Consider the following 22,648-nt stretch of genomic DNA (forward strand, 5'->3'; position numbering starts at 1 on the left):
CAGAGAACAAAATTTGTGATAAAGCGAATTTTTGATCCATTTTTTCCACCCAAAAAATGCATACCAGATCGCAGAGTACCCGCATTCCTGCCCGGGAGAACCAGGAGGAAGCCAATCCATCCCATAGGTCTGGAAAACAGCCTAGGGATAAATCCACCACCAGTTCTCATGGCGAAGGAACAGGCCGCTCCAAAAATCGTCCCACTGAGTCTTCCCAGCAGCCTGATTTGAATGAGGCTGTCAAGCTGTTCTTGGCTGAGAAGCAGGATGAGTTCTTAGCCTTCCTGCAAAAGAGCCAAGAGCCGAAGACGAAAACGGAGGATTCTCCTTCCTCATCCAGACATGAAAGTCACTACCGCAGTAGTGCCGTGTCTTCCAGGAAGAAGAATCCTCAACCCCGACATATTCCTGTTCTTCCTCGGTACCGGAATCACAGGAGAACTCAATCTCCTCCATACCGACGAGATATCGGATTCGCCTTGTACGGAGCACTGAAGACTCCGTTCTCGGACGACATCACCCGAACTCCCCTACCACAGAACTACCGAACTCCGTCGATGACTTACGACGGGCTCGTGGACCCTCACGATTTCTTGGGGCGCTATCAATATAACATGGCGAACCAGGGTCTCAACGAGGTCCACATGTGCAAGCTGTTTCCCGAGCTGCTCATCGGGAACGCGAGAAGGTGGTTCGATAGCCTCCCCCAGGGCAGCATCAGATCTTACCGAGATCTAATGGATGCCTTCCACAGGAGGTTCTTTCAGAAAGCGGAAGCCCGAATCACTTCGGCTCAGCTGCTTTCCATTCGTCAAGGTCGCGACGAAAAAATCAGCGACTTTATGACAAGATTCCACAAGGAATGCCTGCAAGTGGACGATCTCAACGATCTGCTTGTCATCTCGGCATTCCAAAATGGAATCCTGCCCGGAGCTCTCTACAGGAAGCTCGTTGAGTGCGGTCCGCAGACAGCTCAGGAAATGTGGGACATTGCGGACCAGTACTCCCGGGCCGATGAGGCAGACCGTCGCAAACGGTCGTTAGACAGCTCATCGTCCCGAGGAGACAGGAGGAAGCCCGATCATAGCGATCAGGGACATCCTCGCCGGACTCCTTTTGGCGATCAGGGACATCCTCGCCGAACTCCTTTTGAAAGGATTCAAAGGACTCCGGTGCAAGACAGATTGGGACCCCGTCTCAATCCCGAGAAGCCGCCCGCTCAGTTCGTACCGCTGAACAAGCCGAGAGCGGAAATTTTCGAACTACACTCTGACCTGTTCGAAAAGCCGAAGCGGATGACAAAGTCTGCCGCGCGCCGACCCCAGGATAACTACTGCTCCTACCATCAAGACCACGGTCACGATACCGAGGAGTGCAGAAACTTGGCTGCAGGTATCGATGTTCTTGTGAGGGCAGGGACATTGAAAAAATACCAAAGCAAGCAGTCAAAGAAGAATATGAAGCAGAGAGGTGCGAACTGCGCTCCTCAGGATCCGAAAAGGCAGCCGGATCCCGAAGACGATGACGAGCCGCAATACGATGGAGTAATCCTGACTATTGACGCTCTCCCTGCCGGGAAGACCAAGTCGTCCCTGAAGTCAGAGCGCAGGGGCTCCAATCGAGAGGAGCCAACGCATAAAAGGCTGAAGCAGGACGAAGTGATTACGTTCTCGGATGCTGATCCCGTCCCGGCCATCTCTCCTCACCAAGACGCCATTGTCATCCAAGCCGGAGTGGCAAACAAACTGATCCACAGGGTGTTTGTGGATACAGGAGCGTCAGTCAGCATTCTTTTTAAAGAATGCTTCGACAAACTAGAAGTGGACCCAGCTCGGCTCAGCCCGGCTCCGCTTCCCCTGAAGAGCTTCGCCCAGGAGGACACCCGCCCTGAAGGTATTATCAGCCTTCCGATCACGGTGGGGAAAGCGCCTACTAGCTCCAGTACGATGATTGAGTTTTTCGTGGTGAAAGCTCGGTCCCCGTACAACGTCATCCTGGGAAGAGACTGGCTCAACACAGTTCGGGCCATTTGCTCCACTTATCACCTCACCATCAAGATCCCTACTAAGGGAGGGATAGCGGTCATCCGAGGTGACCAAAAGAGAGCAAAGGAATGTCTGCAAATTGCGCTTAGAAGTGCCGAGCAGTCAGATCGGCACCACCAAGCATAGCAATCACAGCAGCCGGAGTCAGAGGCAATGACCGAAGTCATACCGGAGCCGAATTCGATGACAGTTCAGCTGTACGAAGACGATCCATCCAGAACAGTTAAGATCGGCTTCGCGGGAACGCCTCTACTTCGGGAAAAAAACCATCCAGCTCCTCAAGGAGTACAAAGACGTCTTTGCATGGTCTCCGTTGGACATGACCGGAGTGCCCCCCGAGGTAATCACTCATCGTTTAAATATTGATCCTTCGGTCCGGCCGATAAAACAGAAGCAAAGACTCTTTGCGGCAGAACGAAGTCAAGTCATCCATGACGAAGTCCGTCAATTATTGAAGGCGGATGTGTTATTCGAAGTGAAGTATCCTTCGTGGGTGGCCAATCCTGTCATGATCAAGAAAAAGGAAGGAGGATGGCGGATGTGCATAGATTTCACCGATCTAAATAAGCACTGTCCCAAAGATTGCTATCCCCTTCCGAACATAGATAAAAAAGTAGAAGCTCTGATAGGCTTTGAAATTTTTTGTTTTCTTGATCTATACAAAGGATACCATCAGGTTTTAATGGATGAGATTGACGCTTCAAAAACGGCCTTCATTACTGATTTCGGCATTTTCGCTTATAAAAAGATGCCATTCGGTTTAAAGAATGCCGGAGCCACTTATCAAAGGATGGTAGACAAGCTTTTTCGGCACCTGATTGGAAAGGAGGTCGAAGTGTATGTTGACGATATAGTCGTCAAGAGCAAAAGCACCTCGGAGTACGAGCACAACCTCAAGTCCACTCTCAACGTGCTCAAGAAAGCCAACCTCAAACTTAATCCCCAAAAGTGTACCTTTTTGGTAGATTCGGGAAAGTTTCTGGGTTGTTGGGTTTCAAAGACGGACTCAAGGCAAACCCCTCAAAAGTTCAAGTCGTTCAGAACATGGCAATGCCGAAGTCCATACATGACGTGCAAAGGCTAACCGGATGTCTAGCCGCACTGAGTCGATTCCTTTCCCAAGCAGCCGAAAAGCAACTGCCGTTCTTCAAGGTGTTGAAAAAGGCACCAAAGTTCGAGTGGGGAGCCGAGCAGAAAAGGGCCTTTGACGAGCTCAAAAGTTATCTAGCCGAGCTTCCTATTCTCTCTGCTCCAGCCGAAGCCGAAGTACTATTCTTATACTTAGCGGCATCGGATCAAACCATCAGCGCGGTGCTTGTACGAGAAGAAGGCCTAAAGCAGCTTCCCATCTATTTTACAAGCCGAGCATTAAGAGGTCCAGAAACCAGGTATCAACCTCTGGAAAAGATTGCTCTAGCATTAGTAAATGCAGCAAGGAGACTGCGGCCATACTTCTATGCTCACAAGGTATGCGTCTTAACTGATCTGCCACTTCGGCAAGTGTTGACCAAACCAGAAGCATCAGGCAGAATCGCCAAGTGGGCTATAGAGTTGGGAGAGCACACAATTGAATATCTACCTCGGAAAGCCATCAAGGGACAAGCCTTGGCGGATTTTCTTGCAGAAGCGAAGTTCGATCAAGCAATTCCTGTTATTGCCGAACAGAAGAATTCTGCCAATGCCGAACTAGCACAGCCCTTGGAATCCGAAGTAGAACCGCCGGACTGCTGGAGCGGATTCGTAGATGGAGCTTCAAACAAGATGGGAAGTGGAGCTGGTATTTTACTTGTCGCTCCCGACGGACACGAGGTAACCTACTCACTTCGTTTCCTATTCCCCACTACTAATAATGAAGCCGAGTACGAAGCCCTCCTGGCCGGACTCCAGTTAGCGCAAAGTCTGCTCGTCAAATCTCTCAAAGTCCATTGTGATTCACAAGTCATAGTAAATCACATGTTGGGTACAAGTGAAGCTCGTGACGAGAGAATGAAGAAATATTTGGACAAAGCGCGAAGCATCAGCCGAAGTTTCTCCTATTTTCGGATAATCCGCATTCCCAGAGCGGAAAATAGCCGAGCAGATGCCTTAAGTAAGTTGGCCTCAGATCCGAGCTCAAAGGCGGAAGAATTAATGCATCGAAGCATTGATGAAGCCGAGGTACATTCAGTATCCAGCTCGCCGAACTGGATGACGCCGATCTTGCAGTATCTGGATCAAGGACAATTGCCCGAGGATAAGAGAGAAGCTCGGAAGATCACGTGCCGAGCTCTTCGGTACGAACTTCATGAAGGAGTCCTCTTTAGAAAGTCTTACCTCCGGCCGTTATTGCGGTGCGTAGGACCAGAAGAGACGGACTACATCCTCAGAGAAGTTCATGAAGGATCGTGCGGTAGCCACATCGGAGCCAGAGCTTTAGCAAAAAAAGTTCTGAGATGGGGATATTATTGGCCAACCATGGTACAAGAGGCAGTGCAGCTCGTCAAGAAGTGTACGAAGTGCCAAATTCATGCAAATGTCCCAAGGATGCCGCAGACCGATCTATACACTATGCAAAGCCCTTGGCCTTTCATGCAATGGGGCATAGACATAGTGGGACCACTTCCTCAAGCTCCTCGGCAAATGAAATTCCTTATCGTTGCCGTGGACTACTTCACGAAGTGGGTGGAGGCTGAACCATTAGCTACGATAACGAGCTCAAAGGCATTGGACTTCGTCTGGAAGAACATAGTGTGCCGATTTGGCATACCCCACATCCTCATCTCGGATAATGGGACTCAGTTCACCGACAAGACGTTCAAGAATTGGTGCCAAGAGCTGAACATTCAACAGCGGTTCACTTCGGTCTCCCATCCCCAAGCAAACGGACAAACGGAAGTAACGAACCGGATTCTGGTGAAAGGGTTAAAAGCTCGGTTAGAACAAGCCAAAGGACAATGGGTAGAAAATCTCCCTCAAGTCCTATGGTCCTACCGAACTACACCCAAATCCTCCAACGGTGAAACTCCGTATAGTCTGGTGTACGGCACTGAAGCCGTAATTCCGGTGGAGATCGGCGTACCCAGTCCCCGAACTCTAAATTTCTCCTCAGAAATGAATGACGACGGACTGAGAGCAGAACTAGATCTCGCCGAAGAAAGAAGAGAATTGGCGTGCATAAAAGCAGCCAAGTATAAGGAGCAAGTAGCCCGGTATTATAACCAAAGGGTGAAAAAGCTTCAATTTCAAGTGGGAGATCTCGTCTTGAGAAACAACGAAGTAAGCCGAGCAGAAAAGCTGGGCAAACTCGAACCCACATGGGAGGGTCCGTATCGGGCGTCAGAAGTCCTCGGCAAAGGGTCTTATAAATTGACTCACATGTCAGGAGAACAAGTACCCCGAACATGGCACGTCTCCAACCTCAAGAAGTTCCACTTGTAAGAGACAAAGTCCGGTCAGTCTGTCTTGTGTCTAGTTCGGTCATAGGGGTACATGTTTTTATTTGTTTGTTTTTTACTTGTGCTTTTTACTTGTCGTTTTATAAAAAGTTTAAAGTTTTTTTTCTTTCGTCTTTTTCATTTTTTCTCTATGTGTTTTGTCTCTATGTGCTTGTCCTCTTACAAATGGTACCGAGGTATATCGTTCTTTAAAGACTGATCCCCTTTTTAGATCGATTATTAAAGACTATTGTGAGTCCAAGCTTCTAAGGAGGATATAAGACCACAATTCAGCTTAACAAGCAGTCCGTCTGAAACGAACTGCAATAAGCCAACGATTGTGAGTCCAAGCTTCCAAGGAGGATACAAGACCGCAATTCAGCTTAATAAGCACTTCGTCTGAAACGAACTGCAATAAGGGAAAGTCCGATCCACGCGATAAACCTCGCCGAATTAGGACGACCGAGTTCGGTCAAAGAAGTTTACCTCATAAGACCGAGGACGACCATGTCTAGTCAAAGAGGTTTACTGCATAAGACCACTTCGGTTAACTGGGAAAGTCCGATCCACGCGATAAAACTCGCCGAATTAGGACAAGGGAAAGTTCGATCCCGGCGACAAAAATCGCCAAATTAGAACACAAACCAAGTTCGGTCAAAGATGTTTATTTCATCAGACCAAAGACGAGTCCGGTCAAAGATGTTTATTTCATCAGACCGAAGACGAGTCCGGTCAAAGATGTTTATTTCATCAGACCAAAGACGAGTCCGGTCAAAGATGTTTATTTCATCAGACCAAGGACCAAGTCCGGTCAAAGAAGTTTACTTCATAAGACCGAGGACAAGTACGATGAAATTTTTTCGCTAAGCTGTAAATACAGTGTTAGAAGCGAAAACAAAATTTCATTTTTCAAATCTTGTTCGGCATACAACTCCGCTACCCTATAAAATGGCGTTACGCTATTACAAAGGACTATTCTACTGTCCAGGGTTGCTGAAGTTAAGCCACCTATCTGCAAAATCCTCTGGAAGCCGAGTTCGGTTGTTCCGAGCAGATGAAGAATAAGCAGGTCGACGAGATGCTATCCTCGACCCAACGCCTCTTCCCCGAGCCCGAGAAGTCCTAACACCTCGGCGATGAAGAGTCTCTGCAATAAGCATCTGCTGATCTTGCTCGCTCATAGTCACAACTCCTCGGCGAATTTCAGTCCGTCCCTGTCTTGACGATTCCGGTTGCTCCTGAGCCCGTTCTCGTCTTGACATTTCCGGCTGTTCCGGAGTTCGTTGTTGACTTGGAGTAGGATTTTGAACAAGGGAACCAGAGGTTTGATCTGGAGTGCGAGCATCTGTTGGCACGATATGCCGAAGGAATCTTTCTATGGAGGGGCGCCGAGAAAGAACAATGTTGTACCGAGAAGCCCAACGCCGTAGTGATTTCACAACTTGTTGGCAAGCCGAGCTCTCCAGCGCATTGTTCCTCCGGAGTACAAGATATTCCTCCCACAGTTCGTCAACTCGACTCTGAACATCTGATATGGTCAATCCCCCGCGCACACGGATGTAATCCTCGTACGCAGTCCTCTCAGCAATGGTCGTGTTCAGCTCGGCCTCCAGATCCTTCTTATCGGACTCCAAGTCCTTATTATCGCCCTCCAGCTTCACTAAACGAGCCAGAAGCTCGTCATTCTTCGTCTGATCGGCTATAGCTCTTCTCTCAGCTTCGTCTAAAGCCGAAGAGTACAGCCGTTTCCAGTGAAGTATCTCCATCTCCTTGAGTACAAAGCAGCTATATTAGTTCGGCAGCTGTACCGAGCAGATAGTAAAATACAACAGGAGTAAAGGCGAGTACGAAAAGCTATACGAAGACAAGTGTAGAGAATTTTTCATTCACAAGGAAAATTTTTTACACTAGGGCTTCAAGGCCATTTTACAAGGAAGAAACTAGACTAAGAGAAGGGAGACGAAATCATACTCCGCCAGCTTCGTCTCCGGCTCCTCGGTCTGGTACAGCTTCTTTCTCTTGGGCTACCTCAGCCTCGGCCTCGCCTCCTGCCGGCCTCGCCTCCGCCTCCTGATCGGCTTCCTCCTCCGGATGCCCGGCCCGCTCGACTTCGGCCTCCGGCTCCAGCGGCTCGGCCTCACCCTCTCCGTTGTAAGTCGAAGAGGGTGAAACGGGTCCCACGGAGGCAAAGATAGCCTCCAGGTTCTCGTCCCGATCAGCTCGACAACTCCGGACTCGGTCTGCAGAAAGCAGGACCGAGGATGAAGCGAGCTCCTCAAGGAGCGGCAGATTCTGAAGCCGAGCAGCTATCTCTCGGCTGTACAGAGGCAGCACGACGTCGGGCCCCTGCTCGCCCTTATCGGCAATTAGCCTTACCAGACTACCGACAAAGGCCGAGAACTGGCTGCTCAAAAAGAGTCTCTCCGTGTAGGCACGGAGACCCTCTCCTTGGGCAACCACGGCGGCAGCATCCCTCCGTTTCGTCTGCTCTCGCTGGATGACGAGCTGGTTTTTGGCAAACTGAGCTTCATCCTGGGCCGAAATCCTAGCAGCCCTGGCTTTCTCAAAGTTTGCCTCAGCCTGCTCGGCCCGGTGACAAGCAGCCGCCAATTTCCTCTGCATCTCGGCATAGTCGTTGGACGCTTTGGAGAGTTCGACGGCGACGAGCTTGGAGAGCATATCATTCCTCTGAAAATGGATAAGGAAAAAAGTTAACAGAGGGCACCAAAAATACAAGACAGAAGCCAAGCCAAGGAATCAAGAAGACAATTCACCTCGGCGAAGTCCGTGGGCCATAAAAATGGCTCACAGATATGCTCCGAAGGAGGCGCCAAGACCACGTCTTTCTCTGGCGCCCTTGGGGGCTTCTGGGTCTTCCCCTTCTTGCTTGCCGAAGTCGACTCCGGCTTCTTTGGACCCGAAGAGGTCTTTTGCCTCTTCGGATTCTTCTCGGCATCAGGCGCCGAGCTGGTAGCCTTCTCTCTCTCCGGCTCCACAAGCTCGGAGGACTTTCTGATAGCCTTATTCAACATGAACACTGCCAAAAAGCAAGAAAGCAAAGTCAGATTTTCTTCGTTAAAGCAGTAGAGCATAAAGATAAAGAGAAATCCTCACCCTCGGCCTCTTCGTCCGAAGACGAGATGTCGAACACGACGTCGCCCTTGACGAGCTCAGACTCCGTGTATTGTTTCCTAACTATGGGAATCTTGTTGAGCTCGCCATCGAGCTCGTCCAACGGTTCAGGCCGAGGGTGACGGATAACGGACTCCGGCCCTCTCCAGGGAAAACTAGGAGCCGCGGTCCTATCATAGTAGAAGAAGCGATTTTGCCACTTCGGCCACTTCGTTTTACAAAAGGCCCTAAAGGGCTGTAAAGGGATCAAGTAAAACCAAGACCCCTTCCTCTTAAATTGAAAGAATTTAAGGATCGCCTTCAAAGACAAATCCCTTCCTAACCTACGGAGTTCGGCAGCGAAGGCCGACAAGTGCCTCCAAGAGTTCGGAGTCACCTGGCCTAAAGGAAGCTGAAAAAAATCTAGTAAATCTATAAAGGCAGAAGGGAGGGGGAAACGAAGCCCGCATTCTAAGCAGGCCTCGTACACGGTGACGTAACCCTCCGGCGGGGAGTCAGCCCTGTGATCACCGTCAGGTACCACCGCCTTCCCCCCAGGAAAAGAGTATTTTTCGTAAAGGGATATCACAGTATCCTTACTCAAGATACTGTGAAAATACTCTACGGTCTTCTCCCCGGATTCTTTCCGGCTAGAAGACCCCTTACCCCCTTTCCTAACGCTACCCGACTCCGAAGAAGAAGAAGAAGACATTTTTCTTACTTTTTGAAGGTGAAGATAGTCTGAAGAAATTTTTGAAAGCGGAAGGAAATTTTTCACGCAGAAGATAGAGAGTGCAGAAGAAGCCAATAGCAAAGGTGTTCAAATGATGAAGAAAGACGGTATTTATCAGATTTGGAAAAGATTTCAAATCATCGCACCGTTTCATATCCCACCTTTTCAGGATTCAACGGCCGGATTTTACTGTCGCATTTAATGCCGCATTTAATGCAGTCACGCGCAGGGCACGTCCCCTGACTTCAGCCTCCCCCGTACCCTTTTCCAGAATGCCGAAGTGACTCGCTTCGCCGAAGTGAATCACTTCGCTTTTCGGGGGGGGTAGTGATGGGGTACGTACTAAACAAGCCCAATAGCAGTGACAGCTCGGCCAGCCCAATAACAGTGACAGCTCGGCCAGCCCAATAGCAGTGACAGCTCGGCCAGCCCAAAGCCCAAGAGTTCAGTTCGGCATTACCAAAGAGTTCGGCCTCAGCCTACAGCTCGGTAAAAGCCAACCAATCAAGCTCTGCTCTCAGGTCGGCATCAAGCTCTACTCTCAGATCGGCAACCAAAGCAGTTCGGTCTCGGTATTCGGCCGAACAAGGAGTTAGTGGACCCATACAGGATGTCCAACACACCCACTACCACGTGATGTCAGTTCAGGCCACGATCGTAGGCCATGACCTACGCTTCACCCACGATCTTAGGCCATAACCTACACGACATCCACGACTTAGGGTGGTGATGCAAGCCATGATCTGAATTCATTATATAAATAGAACTTAGATCTGATAGAAGAGGTTAGAATCTCTCTAGAGAAACAATCATATAGCAAGTCTGTGTTGTAAGCTGTATTTTCGCAGATCAAGCAATACAAACCTGTCCCCATTTCTCTCCGTGGACGTAGATTTACCTCAGTAAATCGAACCACGTAAAATTCTCTGTGTCGTAATTTATTTTTACGAGCATTCATCATCGAAAATTCGCCGATTCATCAGTAATATAAATGTGCGATGTGTCTAATTAATTCAAATTACTGGATATAAACTGTTGAATTTGATATTTATACATTCGATGCCTTATTTAACGAAATTAGTAGTATTACTCATTCATTACTACGTCTTCGCCAGCTATTAAAATTGGATTAATTTATGTTTTTGTTATATATACTGTATTTAAGAAAAATATAATCTTCTTTCTCAATTTCATTGTTTGCGCTTTGAGTTATGTTAATTAATTTCAAAGTATGAATTAGTAGCATTTTACGAACGCAACATGTGTCATTATATAACAAATTCATTTAATTTACTATAAAAAAAATTTGTTAATCAGTGTGCCGAGTTAATGATACTATTATGATCGGTCCAATTAAAGGAATGGGCCGTTAATTTTTTTTGCCTTAAGATATAAATTATTCATAAATAAATAAATGTACATATAAATAGTTGTATATTTGTTATTATTGTTGTTGTTAATTTAAATAGAGAATAAAATAAAGGACCGTTTTGGATGCATTCACATAAATTAATGTGGAAGAGGATTTCAATGAACCTGGTAGCCAGAATTTGAATAAATGAGGGTGTCCACAATGGGGGAGCCGCGGTCCGCGGCTCGGCGCGCGGCCCCCCATTGCAAAGGCCGAGAGCCGGGGCGGAGAGGCGAGAAGCGTGGCTGAGCCGCGGCCGCGGCCTTCACGCGGCTGAGCCGTGTGAGCCGCGGCCCTCCCATTGCAAGCGCCGAGAATCGCGGCTGGGCCGCGGAAATTATTATTAATTTTTTTTTAAATTTTCGAAATTTTGTGCATAAATATACTACATTTCCACTCCATTTTCCAACTCCATTTTACTCCCATTTTCCTCCAATCTTCCCTTCCAACTTCAATTTAACCTTGCAATTATGGATTCCGACGATGAACAATTCCAACAAGCGGTAGATCTAGAGTTCCAAAACCTTGTTGCGGCGGTGCAACGTGAAGCGGAAGAGGCAGAAGAGGCGGCGGTGGCAGTCGGCCGGCCATTCCATCATCGGCGATTTTTCGATCGTGATCATGTCGGGGCAGACCGCAGGTTGATGGAGGACTACTTCAACGACAACGCCCGTTATCCGCCAGAAGTTTTCCGTCGGCGATTCAGAATGACGAAAAATCTCTTCGTCCATATAGCGACGTGTTTGGCGCAGCGGTTCAGGTGCTTCAACTTGCGATATGATGCCACCGGCCGACCCGGTTTGTCGACTTTCCAGAAGTGTACGATGGCAATTAGACAGCTTGCCTATGCCGGGCCCGCTGACATGTTCGATGAATAGTACGAAGTGTACGAAGGATTTGCTGCAGAGCGATGGACACCCGAAGAAGGTGCTAGTACGAGCTCGGGTATTGCCATGGAGCCCATACAGATGGGTGTACCACGTAGTAATGAATACTTGATCAAGAGGTACACCGATATGCGGAGCCAAATATCGCATGATTCACTGCAGGTTGATATGGTTGAAGAGGTCTGGAACCGTAGAAGGGGCGCTGCAGAGTGATTTGGGTTTCCGGCTTGTTGTTTTTAAATTATGTCACTTTCGTTGTATAATTTTCCTATTTCAATATAATACAACGAAGTTATTGTTACATTTTTTCTAGGTTGTGAATTTTCTAATTTACAATCCACATTATTTTACTTTAATTAAATTTATAAATATCATAAATTTAAAACTAATAAAATTTATTAGACTTAAATTAAAAAATAATATTAAAAAAATAAACAAATTAATTTTTTTAAAGAGGGCCACATTTGGTGGCCCTTGTTATTTTTGATAGTTTTGTTGACTTTACCATTACGGAAGCCACATGAGAGCCACGAATAGTGGCCGGGCCACAAATGGTGGCCTTCAAGGGCCACCATTGTGGACACTCTGAGAACTTACCAAATTCTGATTCTGACTATCATTTATCGCTGACCTCCACTTTTATTCATACTTTATTAAAAGGAAATAAACCATGTCTTAAAAATATTGTAATTAAATTATCATAATTGCACATATCATCTCATTTTTAAAAAAAATAATGTTGACGTCACTTATGATAAGCTAGTGAAACAATATTGTATTTTCAAAAATATTATCGCCGGAATTTTCGGACTGATTTATGAGACAAAAAATTGATATAATTTCATATATTTCCCGGTAATTAATTAACCTTAATTTAATTTCCACAATGATTATTAACTTAACTGTAAGCAAAAGTGGACAAAAAAAAAGGGGTATGTTGGTAGAGCATCTCCCGAGGAACAGAAGAAGAATCAGAAACGGTGACAGTATTTGGACCAATTTCCAACCATTTTGTATATCAGTATATGTGTACAAATATTTCTTGCATGCCATCCTATTTTTTTAAAAAAATAAACGTTAATTAATTGCATGGCATATGGCGACGTGCACTACAGGTACGTAATCTATAAATTTTTCCATTTTCAGTTTTGTTGTGACTGAATTTAAATCCTTTAAATTCTAGTTATCGTTATCAGACTTTATCAGGATTGTGTAAACATAAGTTTAAACCACGAGCATTATACTTATAAATCCAACTAATATGTTGGTTCTCTCTCATTTTCCACTTTCTTCTCTCTCGTGTTTATTTAACTAATTTTTTCTCATCCCTCCATTTTCTCCATATATTCTCAATTTTATTTCATTTCTTCTCTTTTTCCTCAGTTTTCTCCATATTTATTCATCCCTCTATTTTCTTATCCCTTCAGTTAAATTTAAAAATGTCCAATACACAACAAAGTAAAGATAACTTTAATTTGATGAAAATATTATTTCAAAAACAAATTTAATTAAAATAATATTTTTTTTCTAAATTTTCTTCACAAGAGTATATTTTTGGACAAAATTGAAGCCATGTGTTTGAAATAATATCATACAAAGCACTACAAAAAACTTAATCTTTTAAGTACACAAAAAATTGAGACACAATTTCTTGCGTAGGAAAATTTTTAGAAATAACAACAATTTAGGACGCAAAAGAAAACGTCCCTAAATTATAAACCAATTAACTTAATATTTTACTTTTTTATGACGCTTTCATTTGCTTCCTTTAATTTTAGTAGAGATAGCAACAATAAGGATACTTTTTAAAGTGTTGGTGATATATTTAGAAACATAAATTAGCGTCTTTAATTGTATTAAAAAATGTCCTTAATAGTTTTATTTGTATCGAAGGAAATCTAAGATGCGTCCTAAAAGTTGTGTCCGTCTTACTCTTGCTATTATAAATCTATTTAATATTGTTAAACATTGCTACTCTTAATGTATTCGGAATTACTAATTTCAATGTTGTTATTGTACCGTCCTTCGGTATGTTGCATCGAAATTCGGTATATCGGATTTTTATAGCATATCGGATTTCGGTTTGATATACCACAATAGTGTATATAATAGAAGTATTATATTAAAAATATATTTAATATATAAAAAAACATTCGGTATTCACAATTTTATCGTTATTGCGGTCGGTATTAATGTTACTGTACCGAAATCACGGCATTCCAAAATTTTGATATTCAATATTTTTTTCCACACCTAAATGTAATTGCATATAATATTATGACATTTTTCCTGTGGAATAATCTCTCTGTCTAATATAAATGTTTTATAATGTAATTTGGAACGTTCCAAATGGATTGTATACATCAGTCACATTTTATTATTACTCTAACTATAAAAGTATAGTTACTTACACTACATTAACATTTTTCACCCATTTTGCTTTACGTTTATTAGAACTCATGTCAAGTAAATCAAGGTATTTTATTCAAAATGGAAGGCGTAGTACATAATCCAACTAATTAATAAAAATATTACTAGTATTAACTAGTGCACATACGCAATCATATAATGATTATTTAAAATATATTTTATTACTAATATTATACATGCACTTACAAAATCACACAAAGATTATTTATATAGTAAACAGATTTTATTACTAGTATTAGTTGTTAAAATAAGTTGAATTATGTATGCTCCCTATTCCATAGAATGAAGACATAATAGTGTACGCAGTTAGTTATATAGTACAATTTTGATTTCTTATCTGAGAAACTGTAATGATATTTATTATATATTTAGATTATTAGATATACTTAATATATTAGTATTTATTAGGGGTTTGAAAATGTATATAAATGTGCATAAATACCTTCATCGATAAAGCTAGAAAAGTGCAAATTATATCAAACGTGTAAGGTGCGAAGCTCAAGATTTTTCCTGGTATTTCTTTACTATAAAATGTGTAAATTAGTTTATACTCCTATACCATAAATATAATTTACTTTTAAAGATCACTAAATTTAAAAGTAAATTCGGATTTTGCCAATTCCAATTATTCAATTATATTACGTCAAACCTCAGAATCACTAAATTTTCACTGAAATTCGTGAAAAAACCTATCTTCCCTAAACTAATTTGGCCTGCAAAAAAAGAAATCTGTCCATTAATATACCAATATTCAGATTGATTCATAGTTGACCGCTAATTCAGCCTTTGAATTCAAAGCATAATGAAGTTTCTTCTCTTTCGTTTAAAAAGAAAATATTTATCCATTTTATTGCACCCATAAATCTTTTAGTCATCGATTCAACTCCGCTACCGTTTCTTCCTCTCAATCTCCCAACTTCAAAAATTCCCCAAAATTTTATCTTTTCTGCCCCCATCACCCGTAGATCTCTCAATTCTTCACAAATCACAACCAATTCTGATTCAGTCATTCAGGGTCATTTTGCTTAACGAATTCGTAAAATTTTGATGAGATTCTTGAAGATTTTACCGCTGAAAAGTGGTCAGTTGTGGTCCAAAAGCCGAGCTCTTGACATTTCTTTTTGACATTTTCAGACAATCCCTGAAAAGTTTTGATCTAGATGTTGTTTTACTTTCGTTGAGCTACAGGAGATGTATAATAAAGTTGGTGATTTTCATATTTGTTTGATTGAATTTGAATAGTTGGCTCTGGGAAATTGAGGGTTTTGCACAGTTTTGAAGGCTTATTTTGATGGCTGTGGATGGATTAGTTGAGCTTAAATTCAGGCTTGCTGATGGCAGTGATATTGGGCCGAGCAAGTATAGCTCTACCACAACTGTCACTTCTCTCAAAGAAACAATCATTTCAGAATGGCCCCAAGGTTTATATATTCGAAATCTCTTCTTGTGTTTTCCCCCTGTTTTATGTGTGTTTTGGGTTGCTGAAGTGTTAATTGTGGTATTTGTTCAGTGCTGAATAGTTGTGTTAGATTTTGTTTGAATCTGTTGCATCTTGTTATGTTTAGTTCTTCTATATGTTTATAACTTATGTACGTATTGCTATTCATTTGCTTGTTTGAAAACTGATAAATGATGGTGAGGAGATTATTTAGGAGAAAGGGTCATGCTAGTGTTAAGGTTATGTGGTCGAACTTTAGTTTTCAATCGAGACAGGTTTTTTTAGCTACAGGTTGGCTGGATCTGTACCACGGTGGACTGAAGTTCGAACGAGCTAGACATGGTTGGAACTCGTATCGATTAAGTTCACAGTAGAACCTTGATTTTGTCTCCCATACAACTGTTATTAGCTGCGATAGGGGAAATCTTCTTACTCGTGAAATATAACGTGTTAGGCCTGTGAAGTTGATTAGTTCACATAGGGGTTTTCGCGTGCCTCTCAGGGTTTTAAAAGTAGGTTGACCCTTTCGGTTACAGTTTTATAGTCCTAGTGATATATAATCCATCCTTCATAAGAGTTGGAGCAGAGAAATGCTATAGAGTACTGTATTTCTCATTGAGTTATGTCTTGATGCTCGATCCTGTCCTTCCGTGCTGAACAGTAGCAACTGATACGTAACAAACTGTATGATCAATTTAGACTCTCCCGTTCGTGTTCTTTTGCTGGTGTGGTTATCTGGAGAAAGATGGGATATCGCGTATAACTATATGTGCTGTGTCGTGGTATCCATCAACCTCCTTTGATGTTGCAGATAAAGAAAACGGACCTAAGTCCATAAACGATATAAAGCTCATTAATGCTGGGAAGATACTAGAAAACGACCGAACACTTGATCAGTCACGAACTCCTCTAAGTGAAGTTCCAGGAGACGTCATCACAATGCTCGTCGTAGTGCAATCTCCTCTTCCAGACAAACACAGTGGTAATAAACTACTTGAGTATGATGCATTGATTTCTATCGTAAACTTGCTGTATGAGATTTAGCCGTTGTTTGTTTTAGCGCACATAGAAAAATAATTAAGCAAAGCAAAACCTGGCTTCGATACTGATGTATGTGTGTACATTATTGTCTCAGATAAATTGCAGGATGAATCCCAGAATAAGACTGGATGCTCATGCTCGATCATGTAACGTATTTGGCAGAGCCAAAGCAATGTCGTTTACAAACATTTTACATGAGTTCAGTTTCCGGCAATGATGTGAATTTTAGAGCACTTTATTTATATATTTTATAAACACAACAAATTCAAATATTGTCCCTATAACCAATCTTCAATTTTTCTCACAACATTGGTAGGGATCTTTGGTTCAAATTGGACCGTCGGTTAAAATACGAACAACGTCACTAGATATATAAATAATTTGATTTGAAAATTGAAACCATCTTGAATTGATCTCACATCATTATATAAAAAATGTTTCAATAATGTTTTAAATTGTTATAAAAAATTTTAAGTTTGCATAAATAGTAGTAGTATAAAAAAAAAGTTACATTAGTATTTTAAGTTTATACATTATTATTCAAAAAGTTAATACAATAAACAAGAAGGAAAAACACTTATGAACCAATTTGCAAACCGAAAACTTTTTGTACAAATTTAAAATATTGGTAAAATATAATCTATAGTGTAATTATCCCACACCCTTGGCAATAAGGATGTTTGGTTCGCACAGATTAAAATCTGAACTACGTTAATAATTTCTGTTAGTTAAATTCTGATTGTTTTTTGAACCATAATTGACATTAATAGGCAATTTTGACCTAAAACAAATTATTTTGATCTTGAACTAGAGGAAGTATCAACCTAAGCAATTGATGAATAGATAAGTGCAGCTGAATATAACATAAACGTTTTTCCTAAAGATTAGTAGAAGTTAAAAATACTCTCAAACACAAATCAGAATAGATAAGTGCAGATGAATATAAAATAAACGTTTTCCCTAAAGATTAGTAGAAGTTAAAAATACTCTCAAACACAAATCAAATTAGAGTGAACTACACTATAGTCCCTGATCTTGTCAAAAATTACACCAATAGTTCCTACAAATTTTTTATATCATTTTTAGTACAATAAAACTAAAGTAACCCTAGGCACCGCTAGTGTGAATATTTAATATTCTGGGCATTTTAGACCTTTCTACTCTTTAATTTTTTTAATTTTTTCTTTCATCATCATTTTCTTTTATAAACTCAGTTATACTTTCATTTAAATAATATTTGATGCTTTATGATTTTAAAATTTTAAATAAGAAATCAAATGTTTTAATTATGCTTTATTTATTTTAAAATTAAATATTATTTATTATACAACTTAATCTGTATGTTTGAGAAGAAGAAAAATTATATTTAATAGTAACATTTTTCAATATAAATATTAAAGTGAATTATGGAAAATTCTTCATGGGATTTATATTTACTTAAATTTTTACTTAAATTTTTTGAATTTAAGAAGAAAAAATATTATAGTGAATTATAGTACTTTTTATTTAAAAAATGTTACTTAAATATTTAAATGTAACTATACTTAAATGAAAAATAAATATTTTAATTACGTTAATTAAAATATAGTATAGTGAAAAATATTTTTTAAATATAATAAATAAAATTTAAGTGAAGTATATCTAACGTAAAATAAAGGTAACTCTTGCAAGTAACATTTTTTACTAAAAATATTAAAGCGAACTATAATAATTTTTCATTCTATAGCTTAATCTATACGTTATTCAAGTAATTATTTAAAAAATTTAAGTGAATTAATTCAAAAGAAAATATTTTTTGTTGTAAAAGGTACTTTTATGTATGTCCAAAATAATTGCATGATTGAAGATGTACCAAAACTGTAATTTCCAGATACCGAAAATGCCCTCAATGGCATTTAGGAGATATTTTTAATGCAAAGGAGTATAAAAGACCGATAGGTACCAAAAATGTATTTTTTAAGAACCAAATAGGCTATAAAATTTTTTTATGGACCATTGGTATATTTTTCGACACGATCAGAGACTATCAATGTAATTCACTCATCAAATTAAACCTATTTTTTGACACTTAATTCTAAATTTTAATTGGCAAAAAAATAGAAGAGAGAAGGGAAGAGAAACTAAGAGCATCTCCAATGCACGGATGTCCCACTCGGACATCCACTAGGACTTCCCAAAAACACATCCTGCCACTTCACTAGGACTTCCCATCCCACTGCCACGTCACTAGGACTTCCCCTGCACAATCTGCCTTTCCCATCGCCCTTCCCACTAAGACTTCCTGCAATAAAAAAAATCACAATTATTTAATTACGTAACGGAATTATAATTTTGACACGAAATACGGGAAAATTGCGAATGAAATGAAGTTCAACGAGCCGTGTATATAGAGTTTAAAAAAAAAATTAACTCGGACGTCCGACATGCCACAATGGCGGACGTCCGCCCGCCCGTCGCCCGGATATTCGAGGACATCCAACGTCCATACGGGACATCCGTATCCGAGTTGCTTTGTTACAATGGCGGACGTCCCGGTCGCCCGTCGCGGATGTCCGACTGGACGTCCGCCATTGGAGATGCTCTCATGCTCTAACCACATAAAATAAATGAAAAACATTAAAAATGAGAAAATTACAAAATTACAAAAAAAAAAGTATAGATTCCAATTGTGATTCACATGAACTCAGAGAACGATTCAGATTTTACATCAAAACATCAGCCAATCTAATTTTTCCAAATCAGGACTTCTTCGTCAATTTGCCTTCACCAATTTCTCAATTCATTTCTAGAATTCCGTCGAAAATCATAGCTAAAAACGTGATAAACCGACTAAATCAGGTGGTGTTAGCTAGAGACGATGAGCAATCTGAGGGCTATATGCAGGCCCCACGCCGTGTTCGCTTCCATGGCGTGTTGCTACAGATCGATGGGAAGGGTTTCATCGCTTGAAAAGCACAGCCGCAGCTTGGGACGGCCGCCGCCGCCGCCGCCACCGCCGCGTTATATCGCGGTTTGGTTCGATAGCTTGGGGGAACAGAGACCGTATGAACCGCGGGTGAGGCAGAATCGGCAGAGGAGAATGGTTGCTACCAAGGCTTCCAATTGGACTGATTCCAAATCTCCCTATGAAACCCTTGGTAACCTTTTTTCTTTTTCAATTTCGCTCTGTTTGTGTTAGTGTGCGATCGAAATATTTTGGGGATTGTGTTGTGCAAATTTCTGCAATTTTATCGCGATTGATTTACAATATCTGCAATTTTTCACTCAGAATTGGAGAAGGATGCAAATGAAGAGCAGATTAAGGTGGCATATAGACGATTGGCTAAGTTCTATCACCCTGATGGTTTGTCCCTAATCTGCTGTACCTTATTCTGTTTAACTTCTTTCTTTATGTCCTATGTTGTGATGAATGAAATGTGAAGACATAAGAAAATTGGACTTGCTCTCAGTTAAGAAAATTAAAAATGTTCTGGTTTGGTGACCTTAAATTAGCTGTATGAAGCGTATCTTTGACGAAATAGCGGTCAATGTCTAACCAGCAAATATACGCTGGTGACATTCTGTTGTTCTTGATCATATACTGGTAAAAGATCACCAACAGTTGTATACTCTGATGTGTCATAAATTTAATGTTAATATGGATGTTGTAGTTTATATATAGTTCTATCAAATATGAAGTGAAAAATTCTGCTTAATTCTGAAGTTTTTTTGCATTAGTCATTAATGCAAGTTCCTTGAGGAGCATAGATCAGACTATCAGAGAGAAAGATCTTTAAGAAATTTGATTCAGTCACTAAATTTCAGATAACAGGTTCATTGCGAACTAAACTTATCATTTTATGACCTCTACTATTCATGTGTTTCAGTTTACAATGGGAGAGGAACCTTAGAAGAAGATGAAACAGCAGAGACTCGGTTCATTAAGATTCAGGCTGCATATGAGCTTCTTATAGATGAGGAGAAACGGAGACAATATGACACAGACAATCGTGTGAATCCAATGAAGGTGATATTTGTTATGTGCCCCTCTAACTCTCAACTTGTCAATAGATCTTCATAATGCTACAGTTCCTTGCTTCTCTATGTTAGCAGCTTCCTGTGTCCAACCTTTAATCCCATTCAACTTCTGTGAGATATTTAAATTTTAAAATATAAAAAAATTATGTCATGCTGTGCAGAAAAAAATTAGGCTGCTTAAAAGCATAAAAAATGTACTATGAAGGTTGAAAGTTAATCCATAATTTTATAATTAGTATTGTGAGTGGTATCCATTGTGAAGGATGATAAATACACAATAAATAATATATAGATTGGAAAAGGATCGGGCGAGAATGACGATTGCAGGAGAGAAATGTTAATCATTTTCAGCTCTTTGAACACAGAGATCTACGGTGGATGCATCTCCTTACTAATGTTATGCCTCCTCTCTGTCCCGTTATTTCTAGGTTTAAAGAAATCGGGACTCTTTTTAGTAGCTCATGTTAAAATTCATTGCATTAGTCTGTCAGATATAATTCTGGCTGTTGAGATTGTTCAGAAATTTTAGCTAGTCAAGTTCTTTAGCAGCTCATGTTTTTTGTTTTCCTTTTCACTTCCCATTTTCCTCACCCACTGGAATTTTATAGGCATCTGAAGCATGGATTGAATGGATTCTGAAGAAGCGAAAAGCATTCGACCAAAGAGGTGATATGGCAATTGCAGCATGGGCCGAACAACAGCAACTTGAACTCCATCTCCGCGTACGCCGTCTTGCTCGTTCAAAGGTGTGTCTCTGATATTAAACTAAAGTATTGGTGTTGCTTAGAAACTGTGCTGTTTGATTCGATATTCAGATTGATCCAGAAGAAGAAAGGAAGATACTGGTGAGAGAGAAGAAGGCTTCAATAGAGCAGTTCAACAACACTTTAAGAAGACACACACTCATCCTGAAAAAAAGGGATCTCAATCGCAGGAAGGCCGAAGAAGAAAAGAAGAGGATAATCGGACAGCTTCTAGCAGAAGAGGGCCTTGAACTTGACAATGATGAAGATAAGTAATCCTACCTAGTTATTCTTAACTTGCATTTACCTAGATATACGTATGTTTAGACGATGAAGCACAACTTAGTTTGTAAGACGCTTCCCTCCAGCCATGAGGTAAATGAGGAACCATTATTGATCATCTTTACCAAAAAGATGCATGTATATGATTTACTGTTCAAAGCTATGTAACATACTTGTATATTTAAATCAAAACATATGTATATGATTTACTGTTTAGTGCTTTGTTAGCTCATTCATAGTTCAAATATTTTTATACTAGGAGTAGTACTTATCAGTGATTATCATCAACATTTTTGCTAGACCAAACATGCAAAAAAATCCATAAAAAGGGGGCATAAAACAACCGAATATTTGTTCTGGTATTTACATCTGTCTAAGTAGACTCAAAACTTGTCTCATTTGGCAACATTTCTTCCGCTTGAATTGCCTAGGATTCCATGACTAGTACTACAAAACTGGCTAGGCTAGGCTAAAGGCAAAAGCAGCAGCGACAACAACAACGAGAGAAACGAACTGTCAATTAGATGGGACGTGGTAGTATTTTCCTTTGCACATGCAGCGGTAGACGATGGGGCATGACTCCACGGCGCACTTGTTGAAGCTCACCATCACCCTACGGCAAGGGCTGCACGCTCCACATGCGTGCGAGCAGTCGGGTAGGCTCGACCCTGTCGGGTAGAGCTCCATACCTAACTCTCCTTCCTGCCCATTCTTTTCACCCTTGTAGTTGGCATCTCTACTGCGGTGGGCAACTGTGAAATAAACCAACAATAAGTTAAATGTGACAATGTATAACTAATTTAACATAAAGAAGAAATAATATATCTACAGGTATTTACAATGATATGGCCTGAGAGCTTGACCACAGGGAAGCAACAAGAAAAGAATCAAAACGATCGACAAGGCATTACTATAAGTTGGCCTCATTTTTATAGAAAATTTCTTTCTAATATCACAAGATTTTGATGGGAAATGAAGAAGGTGTTGAGCATATATGAGAAGGAATTCATTTATAAGATATATTGGGGTGGAGAATTTAATGTTGGAAGGATGTACATTACAATCTGATCAACTTCACATGAAAAGGGTGGGAGTTT

The 22,648-nt window shown here is 41.0% G+C and overlaps 3 protein-coding genes across 8 annotated transcripts; 2 read left to right on the forward strand and 1 right to left on the reverse strand.

The window, feature by feature from the left end:
* The first annotated feature begins 14,792 nt into the window (after positions 1 to 14,792).
* On the forward strand, positions 14,793 to 16,790 carry LOC121809568 (membrane-anchored ubiquitin-fold protein 6-like). 4 transcript variants are annotated; one of them, XM_042210277.1, is made up of 3 exons: positions 14,797 to 15,451; positions 16,280 to 16,450; positions 16,604 to 16,790. In XM_042210277.1, exons 1-3 carry the CDS (start codon positions 15,322 to 15,324, stop codon positions 16,657 to 16,659), a joined length of 357 nt encoding a protein of 118 aa, XP_042066211.1. In that variant the 5' UTR covers positions 14,797 to 15,321; the 3' UTR covers positions 16,660 to 16,790. The 4 variants fall into 4 exon arrangements, with proteins under 4 accessions (XP_042066210.1, XP_042066211.1, XP_042066209.1 ...); XM_042210275.1 differs by having other exon boundaries at positions 15,315 to 15,451; positions 16,168 to 16,450; XM_042210276.1 differs by lacking the exon at positions 16,604 to 16,790 and having other exon boundaries at positions 14,793 to 15,451; positions 16,280 to 16,575.
* A 2,370-nt stretch (positions 16,791 to 19,160) lies between these two features.
* Positions 19,161 to 21,767, forward strand: LOC121809518 (dnaJ homolog subfamily C member 1-like). Of its 3 annotated transcripts, none has more exons than XM_042210199.1 (5): positions 19,161 to 19,646; positions 19,778 to 19,852; positions 20,376 to 20,515; positions 21,135 to 21,248; positions 21,342 to 21,767. In XM_042210199.1, the coding sequence occupies exons 1-5, from the start codon at positions 19,367 to 19,369 to the stop codon at positions 21,543 to 21,545; spliced, it is 813 nt and encodes a 270-aa protein (XP_042066133.1). In that variant the 5' UTR covers positions 19,161 to 19,366; the 3' UTR covers positions 21,546 to 21,767. The 3 variants fall into 3 exon arrangements, with proteins under 3 accessions (XP_042066133.1, XP_042066135.1, XP_042066132.1); XM_042210201.1 differs by having other exon boundaries at positions 21,135 to 21,272; positions 21,352 to 21,518; XM_042210198.1 differs by having other exon boundaries at positions 19,163 to 19,646; positions 21,135 to 21,272.
* Positions 21,768 to 21,886: 119 nt separating this feature from the next.
* On the reverse strand, positions 21,887 to 22,517 carry LOC121809519 (protein EPIDERMAL PATTERNING FACTOR 2-like). The gene is made up of 2 exons (XM_042210202.1): positions 22,391 to 22,517; positions 21,887 to 22,303 (listed from the first exon to the last, which is right to left on the reverse strand). The coding sequence occupies exons 1-2, from the start codon at positions 22,476 to 22,478 to the stop codon at positions 22,068 to 22,070; spliced, it is 324 nt and encodes a 107-aa protein (XP_042066136.1). The 5' UTR covers positions 22,479 to 22,517; the 3' UTR covers positions 21,887 to 22,067.
* Between the last annotated feature and the right edge of the window lie 131 nt (positions 22,518 to 22,648).

This window comes from Salvia splendens, chromosome 6 (genome assembly GCF_004379255.2).
Source record: "Salvia splendens isolate huo1 chromosome 6, SspV2, whole genome shotgun sequence".
Taxonomy (NCBI): Eukaryota; Viridiplantae; Streptophyta; class Magnoliopsida; order Lamiales; family Lamiaceae; genus Salvia; species Salvia splendens.

What these genes read in the sequence shown, in the direction of transcription:
- LOC121809568 (XM_042210274.1), top strand. Translation starts at nt 15,365, where the DNA reads ATGGCAGTGATATTGGGCCGAGCAAGTATAGCTCTACCACAACTGTCA. An exon ending in CATTTCAGAATGGCCCCAAG is followed by an intron (nt 15,452 to 16,167) that starts GTTTATATATTC and finishes TGATCAATTTAG; the next exon opens with ACTCTCCCGTTCGTGTTCTT.
- LOC121809518 (XM_042210198.1), top strand. Translation starts at nt 19,367, where the DNA reads ATGAGCAATCTGAGGGCTATATGCAGGCCCCACGCCGTGTTCGCTTCC. An exon ending in TAAGTTCTATCACCCTGATG is followed by an intron (nt 19,853 to 20,375) that starts GTTTGTCCCTAA and finishes CATGTGTTTCAG; the next exon opens with TTTACAATGGGAGAGGAACC. An exon ending in ATCGTGTGAATCCAATGAAG is followed by an intron (nt 20,516 to 21,134) that starts GTGATATTTGTT and finishes GGAATTTTATAG; the next exon opens with GCATCTGAAGCATGGATTGA.
- LOC121809519 (XM_042210202.1), bottom strand. Translation starts at nt 22,478, where the DNA reads ATGAGGCCAACTTATAGTAATGCCTTGTCGATCGTTTTGATTCTTTTC. An exon ending in AGCTCTCAGGCCATATCATT is followed by an intron (nt 22,304 to 22,390) that starts GTAAATACCTGT and finishes TTTATTTCACAG; the next exon opens with TTGCCCACCGCAGTAGAGAT.